General features: G+C 31.9%; 1 protein-coding gene across 1 annotated transcript; it reads right to left on the bottom strand.

The window, feature by feature from the left end:
- Nucleotides 1-1,362: 1,362 nt before the first annotated feature.
- Nucleotides 1,363-10,155, bottom strand: LOC142328082 (uncharacterized). The gene is made up of 3 exons (XM_075371567.1): nucleotides 9,982-10,155; nucleotides 4,404-4,567; nucleotides 1,363-2,046 (listed from the first exon to the last, which is right to left on the bottom strand). Exons 1-3 carry the CDS (start codon nucleotides 10,147-10,149, stop codon nucleotides 1,845-1,847), a joined length of 534 nt encoding a protein of 177 aa, XP_075227682.1. The 5' UTR covers nucleotides 10,150-10,155; the 3' UTR covers nucleotides 1,363-1,844.
- Between the last annotated feature and the right edge of the window lie 924 nt (nucleotides 10,156-11,079).

Raw genomic sequence — 11,079 nt, 5'->3', positions numbered from 1 at the left:
CTAGACAAACTTGTGTATTTTTTTTATGAATTTATAATTCTTCGATTATTTTACTCTTAACAAAACGAAAAAAAAATTAAAAACTTGAGTTCTTATGCGATTCATACTAAACAAACTTCTATATTTTTTTATTAATTTGTAATTCGTAGATTATTTTATACTTAACAAAACTAAAAGAACTAATTAAAAACTTGAAAACCTTTGCGATTCATACTAAACAAACTTGTGTATTTTTTATTAATTTTTAATTCTTAGATTATTTTACACTTAACAAAACGAAAACATTTATTTAAAAACTTGAGTCCTTTTGCGGTTCATAGTAAACAAACTTGTGTAGTATTTTTTATTAATTTGTAATTCTTTATTATTTCACTCTTAAAACGAAAACAATTATTTAAAAACTTAAGTTTTGCGATTCAGAGGTGGCCAAATTATTAGTAATTAATTCAAAATTAATAATTCATTCAATTAATTGTAAAATAATTATTACTTAGCTTCTTTATTTTAAATTCATTCAATTGATTGTAAAATAATTATTACTTAGCTTCTTTATTTTATTAAATATCTTATTTAACGTTAGGCCGATTTATTAACAACTTTCGTCGTAGTATTTTATTTCAGTCATAGGTTGGCAAGACTGTTATGCATTTCTATGATTTAGCAGCTGTGTTTCTGTTTTTCAAACCAATTTGTATTGAAACTAATGTGTTTGATAATATTTAATTGATTAGTGTAGCGGTTATTAATAGTTTCATTTAAAAATTTGTCATTTTTACATAAACAAACCAATACATTTTGTCTCCTCTGATTTAATATTTTGCTGGCTATTGAACTTTGAGGTCATGAGTCATCTTTAAGACTTAGAAGAAAAATATACTCGGGGAGATACTGCTAAAAGAGTAAATATTTCACAAAAATCTTGAGTAAAATTAAACGAAGTATTGATTTGGCTACTGTAAACCAACAAAATCGTATCTGAAAGCGTGGGAGAATGAGAATTTTGTCTGGCAGAAGTCTAAAAATCTGACAAATATGGTTTAAACAATAAAAAAAACAACAAGCAAAGATTTGAGCATGAAAGTACATGAATATGGTGCCAACATCACCTCGCTGTGTCCGTAGGGCACTTTTCAATGAAGGTCTTGGAACTTGTCGACCGTGGAAAAAAGCGAAGATCACGCCATCAATGGCAAAAAAAGCAATTGGAGCGGGTAAAGAATCTCAGGCACTAGATTGCACTAGATTAGCAAAAGGTAAACAAAACAATTTGTACATTTTAATTTAACAAACTTTTATTTTTCCTCAATATTTCAGTTCTTGATCGATATCTATGGATAAGGTTAAGTTATTAATTGTTATGACGAATTTTTTTAAATGCTCTGCGTTTGTTGAGGATTTCATATGAGGTGCAACCTGTTCTGTTTGTACTTATTTTTTCTTTTTTTACTTCCAAGTAATGTTTGGTGACGAATCTATTTTCACTGTTGGCGAAGAATCCTCCCAGTATGTACGACAAAGAATAGGAGTAGAATTCAGAGACGATCAAGTGCAGCAAAGTAGATCCTACTTCTATTATGTTATGGATGGTAGTCATCAGTGTATGGTCCAGGGAAGTTTCATGTTGTTGAGGGTACCCTAAGGCAAGATCATTACTTACACATCTTCAAAGATGCAACTGCCTTAAGCAAACTAGTGGTTTGGCGATAGCGACTTTGTTTATTCCAGACATGAACCCCATTGAAAATGTTAATAAAGAATAGGGGAATGCACACAAAGTTTTAAATGTGAATGATATCTTTCTGTATTAAATAATTTTGAAATAAAATAAATTTAAAGGAAAAATATCACTTTAGTCTATTAATTTGACCACCTCGCTCCAGTATTGGTTCCAATCGTGGTTTACTGCTTGTAGTTGTTATTACTGATTTTGATGTTTTTTGTCTTTGTGTTATACTGGTTGCAGACAAAATAGAAGAACTTTTTCTTGGCAGTGGTATTTTTCTTGCTTGAGAACTTTGTTGTTTCATTGCGAGAATCGGTAAGAAACTAGAATTTAATGAAATCAGAAGAAAATATCAGTTAAAAGTTTTAAATCGACATATATAACTAGGTCAGTCGAATATAAACTGGACTTTTGCTTTACATCTATTAGTAACAAGATCAAAATTCAAAACACTATTACGTTTCTACACTGCCTCTCTTTAGTTCTACATATTTTACTCGAAAGAGGATGTGTCGCGAGCCAATTTCGCCCGAACATTACTTCGTTGACGCTCTGAAATCTATGTCCTCCCGTTCCTCCAACTCAAAAAAAAAAAAAATCATATGAGGATAAATCTGGACTGGACGGGGGATATTCAAAGGTTTCCTAGTACATTTCATCTAGTTTATCCCGAACAGGCTTTACATACCCTAACAGGTGTGTGAAGCCTGCCGTTATAGTGAAGAAGAATCACACTCCTGATCGGCTGACGGCGCCTTTTGTTCCTGTAGAGACTTCAATTTTATCAAAGAGCTGGCAGTAATACGCAGCATTCACAGTGACGTTTGTGGAGGAAATCGAGGACCAATACGCCTTTCCGGACCCAGAAGGCAATGTTGCGAGGACTTTACCACAGGCAAACGCAACTTCACCTTTACAGTGAGGCTCTCCACTCCACATTCCCCGATTTATAATTGGGAGTTGTAATAGGCCCAGCTCTCCTCTTATGTGACTATTGATGAAAAATTTATTTCCCGCTCATCAAAATTGATTTATGAGCCTTTGGTCAATTTCTTTTAAGGCCAGTTTCTGATTTTGGATCAAAAATATAGGAACCCACCTCGCACAGACTGTGCGAAATAAGAAAGTATTTTGTAATAATGGAATGGGTATTTCTATGACAAATAACAATTTCCGTAGCTATTTTATTAACCGTAGGATGCCGATCGTCTTTAGAGAGGGCATCGAATGTTGTCATCCATAACACTTGTACTTAAACGCCTATTGTGATTAATTTTTTCAGCTTCACGATATCCTTTAAATTTGGTGGATCGTAGTTGACTTGATTACATGTCAAATACCTTAATTGTCAAGCAGTGTAGTCAATATTTCGGAGGGTTTGACCCTCATTCGTGAAAAACGTTTTGATAATAAGTTGCCCAACATGACGCTACTGACCAAAGGGACGCAAATTCCAAGGCGGCTGTCATCCCACATCCCCATCATTATCCCTACCTGCCAGCTCACTCATAACCGTATGCGAGATGTGAAGCCAAAATTCCAGTTTATGTTTGACTGACCCTCGAAATATGTTGATTAGTTATATTAATAAATAATTAATTATTCAGAAAAAAAGAAAAGTTTTTTAACTTCAGTGATTTTTTTTCCTGTTTAACTTCTGGGAATCAACATCAGGTATCACTTTAGAGGATGATATGTATGAGTAAGTGAAGTGTTGTCTTGTACAGTCTCAGGTCGACAATTTCTGAGATGTGTGGTTAATTAAAACCCAACCGCCAAAGAATACGATCTAATATTCAAATCCGTATAAAAAGAACCTTTACTAGGATTTGAATGTTGCAACTCTCGACTTGGAACAAATCAGATGATTTGTGAAGACGTGTTCACCACTAGACTACCCTGGTGGGTAACTTCAGTCATCTATGGAACAGTTAAACCACAACATTCATTTTCTAGGATGCTACTCCCCAAGCCGCTCCAAGTCCTGCAGAACATTTACCCAAGTTAATGGAACTTACCCGGTATACTAAAATTAATAATAAGTATTATTATCTTCCATTTAAAATTATATTCCATTTATTTTCAAATTAATTTTTAAAATATTCATTTTGTATGTATTTACACTTTGCTGGGGTCATTTTGGTCATTTCCATTCACTTCTTTTCCTTAACTTTGATACCTTCTCCACAGGGCTCTGTGAATCTGGATCAGACCACAAAACATCCATGTGTGTTAAGTACTTTGAAACCTGTAGAGCTGGTCGAACTGAGAATGTACAAGACTACACTTCATTTACACTCATCCATTTGAAGAATTATCTAAACGGTAGTTACCGGAGGCTAAACAGGAAAAAGAAAAGAAAGGAAGACCTGTAGACCATTCTTGGGTCTAGCAATCAGAATTGATGTCTAATAAAGGTATATCACAAATTACTATTGTTTTATATCTCATTTACTGTTTCAGTGATAACAAACTTTTTAATTTTATCTGTCTTAAAACGATACAGCTGCTTTCAGTATCTGAGTACTGACTTATTTTTTAAAAATACATAGTACTACATAGTTATAGATCATATCATTCATGTTTTGTAATATGGTGACATCCTCTGCAAATTTTAAAGTAAATATAATTTACTTTTAGCCCTAATTTCACCTAAGATATTATAAAATTTGAAAACTACCTTCTTGGTGATGAAAGATTATTTTGGACTGTTTTATTCGTTTCAGCGTTATTACTTGAATGCCAAATGCTATTATTAGAGGTTAAATGCAAAGTACTTGTTGTTTCTTGCAGGATCTGTGAAGTCGGTTTTAAAAGTGATGTTTGTATTTTGTGCTCATCCCTCTGAAAACAAAAAATAACTAAGTTTTAGTGTATAAAATCTTTTGTACCTAAATAGCAAATAAAGTAGTAAAAACATTTACTTTTACATTTTTGTTACCTGTTTTAGTCTTTTTAACAATACATTCTGGGTCTGATATCAAAATACATTTACTATAAGTTCAAGTGAACTTATGCTTGGATGTTAAAATTTAGGGTCAACCAACGGAAAAATGAACAAAAATACTAATGTAGACAAGACTTTGAAAAAAAATTTTAACATCTGTTACAAATAGAAAAAAAAACTTTTTAGAATGCAGATTCTCGTGGATGAGTTTCGTCTGATTTATGGCAAGACAATGCAGATTTAACTATAACATAAGTAAGACACTTCAATGTTATTAAAGTTCGCTGTACAGTATCACTTTATTCTCAGCTCCTGTCATATTTTTATTCTTGTTGACATAATTTGCTGTGCTTGTGATTTCCTACAATTTATCTACAGAATGATTAAGCTTTTTCTCCACCCACAGAGTGCATCCCTGGGAGTGATTTGCAGCAAAAAGTTGATGTAAATATAATAAAAATACATAATATATAAATATTAAAGTTATAATATGTTAATATAATAAAAATTTCATGTAAATATAGTTCTGTAACACTGTTCCGATTAATGGTTAACAAAAAATTTACTCTATTTTCTGTTACAAAATTAGCAATGCTAGATGCAATACTAAACTCGTAGAACTTAAATAATGGGTAAAAATTGATCGTTTGACAAGTTTTCTGAACTGAAATTAAAAAAAAAGTGGTTTCTATTAACATATTTTCAGCATTTTTCAAGAAAGATTCTTCAAATGCTTAAAAAACTTGAAAAATACACTTTTAGGATTGGCGTAAATTAACTGTCAGTAAAATAAATAATTCTTAACATAAAATGAAGCAAATTAATTCCAAGAAATTATTGTTTATGAATTTCATATAAATTTATAAAATATGACCTCAAAATGAAACTGACCAAAATTTAGGGGAAGATATGATTCTAAACCAAAACAAACTGCAGCATCCTGTCAACTGAACTATGTTTAAGTATTTCCCTTATTAGTAACAGTGTTCCTAAAAAGCTCAAATGCTTGAAATTTGGTTTAACAATACTACCATTTTTTGATCATAGGTTAATATTTTACATTACTGTTGGTGATTAACAGTAAAACTTAAGATAAAATAAGGTTCATAAGTAAAATAAAAGTATCCTACTAGCTAGCTGTAAAGAGCTTGTTATTTTAACAAGCTCTTTGTTAATTTTAACTCTTATGCACTGATTTCTATCTACAATTACAGTTTATTCAACTGTTATATACTAAAGTGTAGAATAGATTTCTGAAACTGTATCCGTCTAATCAGAATCTGTAATGGTTCACAGGTATGTGCTTTTGCTTTGACATAATAGTATTCATTCCAATTAGATCTGGTGATCTGAATGAATAGGAATGTGGACTGCCACAATCAAGTCATTATACTTGTTAATGATGAATTAAGTCAACTGACAGGGCACAAAAAGGGAGGAGACAGGCACACCATCATGTTGGAATGCATACAGTTTGTTGATGTTTGAAGAACATCTTTAAGGAACTGTCTTAATTCTAATAAAAAATGTCAATAATCTCAGTTTAATCAACCTGTAAAAAAATGAATCAATGCAATTGTTGATTTGTAAGTTTCACAAGTGAATAGAATCTATATTGAAAGGTGAAATAGATGAAGAAACCCACCAGGTTGGTCTAGTGGTTAAATCATTGCAAATCAGCTGATTTCGAAGTTGAGAGTTTTAAGGTTCATCCTAGTAAAGGCAGTTACTTTTATATGGATTTGAATACTATATTGTGGATACCAGTATTCTTTGGTGCTTGCGATTCAATTAACCACACACCTCAAGAATGGTTGACCTGAGACTGTGTACAGGACTAGATTTCATTTACATTCATACATTTCATCCTCTAATACCTTACAATGGTTAGTAATATCTTATGATGGTTCCAGAAGCTAAACAGAAAAAGAAAGATGGTTCAGTTACAGAAAAGATAAAGGAACAAAGAAGGCCGTTTCCAGGCCCTCAGATAATTCTTATAGGCCAGGCTTAAGAAGAATTACTGGCATGATGATTGAAAATTTGAAGAAGGAATTTCATATATAAAATTTGTGGTAGTAAAATTTCAAGAATGTTGAAATAAAATCAGAAGGTAAGAAAAGTTTTTATGCAGAAAAGAAGCCTGTTCATATTAAGTATAAGTCTGAGAAATAGTTTTCTTAAAAATATTTATGTGATTGTACCATTTAATTCCAATGAAACAAGGCAGTAAAACTAGATTTGCATATCGAGACTTAAAATGGTTTACCAGAACTAGTTGCTTTGTTAAGGAGGAATTTAATATAGAAACTGAGATTTTATTTTCAGTTCTTAACAATAAACTGTATTAAAACTAATTATTTAATGGGCAACTCTTTTTCTTTTATTCATAATGAGGTTAATTTTACCGCTGGTCGAGGCATAATAATTTTGAATGTTATTGCTAATCTCACAACACGTTTGCAAATCATTTTACTGCCCACAATTTTGTGGGCAGTCATAAGCATCATTAATTTACTGAGATTTGTATCATGAAATTGCAGTATTAAGTGTCGAAAGTTATGGCAAAGTATACTTTAAACACAGGACAGCTTTTTTGATATAGTGGATCTCCTCCATGACATGTGTTAACTACATAATGAAAAGGTCTGTTATATACTGTGCCTGTATTATTAATAAAGTTAATTATTAATATAGTTTTATATCATTTTCATCACTGATTGTCATGGGCCAAAAAATAGTACTGGAGTTTTTATTAATTCTAATATTCAGTTGGGCTTTTTATACAAAACTACAAAAACTATTATAATTTCTTTTAAATTTAAAAATAACTGGCAAAGAGTTTCATAATCAGGTTACTTTGTCAGGGCTTTGTTCTGAACAGACTATTACTTAGGTGGAAAATTAAAAGTGTGCAAATAAAGAATTTTATTAAAAAAAAATTCTTCTACTGTGGAGAAATTTTGAGATACAGAATTTATGATGAATGTACCTTCCCACTTCCTTACCACATATACCACATTTCATTCAATTCATCCAGTCTGGAGATAGCAAGCAAAAAAAAAAACAGACCAAAGTACGTTCATTCTTCCAAAATTTTTTCATTGCTAAAGTAATGTTTTTTTTGAGAGGTTCATCAAACATCAACATTATCAAAAACCCTGATATGAAAATTTGACCCGATCAGCGTAGTTTCCTTCATGTAGTATCTAAGAACGCAATGGAAAGAAAAGCAATGACAAAGGAAGCCTTTCGTAAGAAAAACAGATTACTATGTAGTAAATGTCTGGACATAGAGTTAAGGAAGAGGATAACTAAATTCTACGTACGAGATCTGTTCACGTACGTATGAGATTGGCAGCGTTGTGTTCCACATAACCTCCTCTGTAACCACAAGTTCTTGGATTTTTGATATCTCGTTTGGTTTTCGTAGCGATTTTTGTAATGTTTAATTTTCAGGACCAACGATACAACGTAAAATTTTGCGTGAAACTTGGAAAAACTTTCACAGAAACGTTTCAACTTTTGAAACAAGCTTATGGAGAAGTTCTAGGTAGTAAGCAATGTTTAGAATGGTTCTCACTATTTAAAGCTGGTTTCCAGTCAATTGAAGATGACCCTCGATCAGGAAGCCTACATTCAGAAAATCATCGATCTGGTGCGTGCAAATCGCCGAATGACTGTCGGAGAACTTGCAGAAGATGATAGTATCTCAATCGGATCATACCATGACATTTTGACTGAAAAATTGAACATACATCGAATTGCAGCAAAGTTTTTTCCTCGTTTGATGACCGAACAGCAGAAAGAACAGTGAGTGTACGTTTGTCGGCATTCTTGAACAAGCCAGTGACAATGAAACATCCATGCAAAGAATCGTAACGGGAGACGAAAGCTGGGTTTATGGCTATGACATTGAGACAAAAGTTCAACCTAAGTCAAGTCATGGAAAAGTCATTTTCCATGACTTTGACGATGGATGACAAAGGATCTCCACGCCCCAAAGATGCACGCAGCCTCAATCCATTGTCAAAGTGATGCTCTCTGTTTTTTTCGATTTTAATTGAATTGTGCATTTTGGATTCTTGCCTCAAAGTGAAACTGAACCGTACGTACTACCAAGTCGTTTTACAACGGGATGGGAAGGTTAGCCTCTCAGTGGAGGGATGTAGTGGTCGTCCAGAAGGGAGGGCTACTGCATCTTGATGAAACTGAGAGGACCCCGATGGGAAGCCAAGAAACGGCAAGACAGGGGGACAGTCGACTGCCACGACACCCTGACATTCCTGCGCATAGCCTAACGGCAGTGGTCGGGGATGTTGGGGTTGTTTAAAAAAGTATAAAAAAAATAATAAAAGAAAAGTCGTTTTACAACGGTAGCGTGAAAATATCCGCAAAAAGAGACCGAAATTGTAGCGAGACAACTCATGTTTCTTTCACCATGAAAATACGCCTGCACACTCAGCTTTGTCAATTAGTCAGTTTTGTGCCAAAAATCAGATGACTGTCCTACCTCATCATCACCACTGCTTGCGATTTGTTATTTCCGAAATTAAAATCGGTGATGAAAGAATGCCTTTTGAAACTATTTATGGCATTAAAGCAAATTCGTCACGGATCTTAAAGGCCATTTCAAATGAACCTATCCAGGACTGCTTCACGAAATGGAAACACCACCAGGAAAAGTGTGTGAATAGGAAAGGAGAGTACTTTGAAGGGAACCAATAATCTGTAAAATCAATAATAATGATTAAAAAAATAAAGTTCGGTTATTTTCTGAACAGACCTTGCATGTATCTTGTATAGAAGTGAAATATGGATGAAGAAGGAGAGCGATGCAGCCTCAAAGCTGAAGCTTTTGAGATGTGGCTGTATAAGATGGATGGAATATAAGAAGCATGGAGAATTATATAGGTTATAGATAAGAAAGTAAAAACCATGATATTTTTTAATTTATTGACTTCATTTTCTTTCTCATTTCATTTTGGTTTGTTTTAATATGCGAATTTATTTTACCAATTCTTTTAGATTTGATAACTTCTAACACCACCCTTTTCTTTCCATAATATATTTAATATTGGTTTTAATCCACTGTTCCTTGAAATCTTTTAGGGTTACTTACGGCAGTAAGGAAGTGATCAAGGCAGTAATTTGTGAATCAATATTTTGTTAAAAATAAAAATATAACCATAATATTTTTTATAGAGCTAATAAATTATTTTACTAGCTCAGACAATTTAAAAAAAAAAAATTATATCTAAACTCACAGTTGACACCCATACTAAGTAAGTATTTATTCCTTGAACAATACCTTTACTAGTTGTGGTTTAATGTCACATTTTCTAACTACTTTGCTTAAAGAAATTTTCTGTTTATTTATTGTACTGTTGGCTTGTGTTAGAGTTTGTCTTATTCCAGATGGTATTTTTTGTTTATTAGTAGTTAAAGACTGAATAGGTCTCGGTACTTTTGATTTCATTACGTTAACTTGCTGCAACAGAAAAAGTAAGTCATTTTTTATTGCTCTTACTATTTAGATTTAAAAATAAACAGCCAATACAAACATAATAGCTTATTAAAAATAATCTGTTATTTTGTTTAATTGTCAACATCTTTGTTAATTAGTTAGAACAATTATATTGTAATATTATTAACTACTACATGGTTAATGTCTGCAAAATGCAGAGCTCTAGATCAGATCTGAATGAGGATATTATATCTTTAAAATTAAACTTTTCTCATTATTCATTTAATGGCAGTACCTCAAAATTAATCAGCCATTTGTGGGTGATGAACTTATACAATACCAACAAATCATATATTTGGCATTTTGATTTTGTGCAAAAATTTTAATTTCATCCAGTCTGTTGAGAAAAACAAAAATAGACATTGCTTAAGGAAAAATTTGGATGACACTTTTTTTTGACATGTTTAGCATTAATCATGTGGAATAAGGGATCTTTTTTAAAGCAAAATTCCCTGAAATTCAGTATATTTTTACTTAGTGTAATGAAAAATATAATTGAGTTATAACGACAATTTTATAAAAGTTTTAATAGACATTTTTATGGCATTTTTTAAAGAGTAAACTTTTTGTTCATTTTTTTTCATTTTAATTGAAAACTAAAAATCTATTAAAAAATACTTTGAACAAAATTATACATAACTCCTTATATTTATATTTTTCTTGTCTTTATTGTACTTTCAAAGTAGATCAAATTATGGACATCACCAGATCATTTATTATTACAAATATTTTTTCTGTACTAATTGGTAATTTTAATAATCATGGAATAAAATCAATAACACATATTTTTAGTTATTAGGTTTATATATATATTGCATATTCTCTGTATTCTGTAATATACAGAATTTCTTATGAAGAAACATGTAATTTTATGGTGATCAA

The sequence above is a fragment of the Lycorma delicatula genome, chromosome 7 (assembly GCF_047948215.1).
Source record: "Lycorma delicatula isolate Av1 chromosome 7, ASM4794821v1, whole genome shotgun sequence".
NCBI classification, from domain to species: domain Eukaryota; kingdom Metazoa; phylum Arthropoda; class Insecta; order Hemiptera; family Fulgoridae; genus Lycorma; species Lycorma delicatula.
This window is presented reverse-complemented; position numbering and strand designations above follow the sequence as displayed.

Bases quoted from the DNA above. Each gene is read 5' to 3' on its own strand.
- LOC142328082 (XM_075371567.1), bottom strand. From the start codon at position 10,149: ATGAAATCAAAAGTACCGAGACCTATTCAGTCTTTAACTACTAATAAA. The intron at 4,568-9,981 runs GTATTGTTCAAG...TTTTGTTTTCAG, and splicing joins TTAAACCACAACTAGTAAAG to AGGGATGAGCACAAAATACA. The intron at 2,047-4,403 runs GTAGTTTTCAAA...ATTAAATTCTAG, and splicing joins AATCTTTCATCACCAAGAAG to TTTCTTACCGATTCTCGCAA.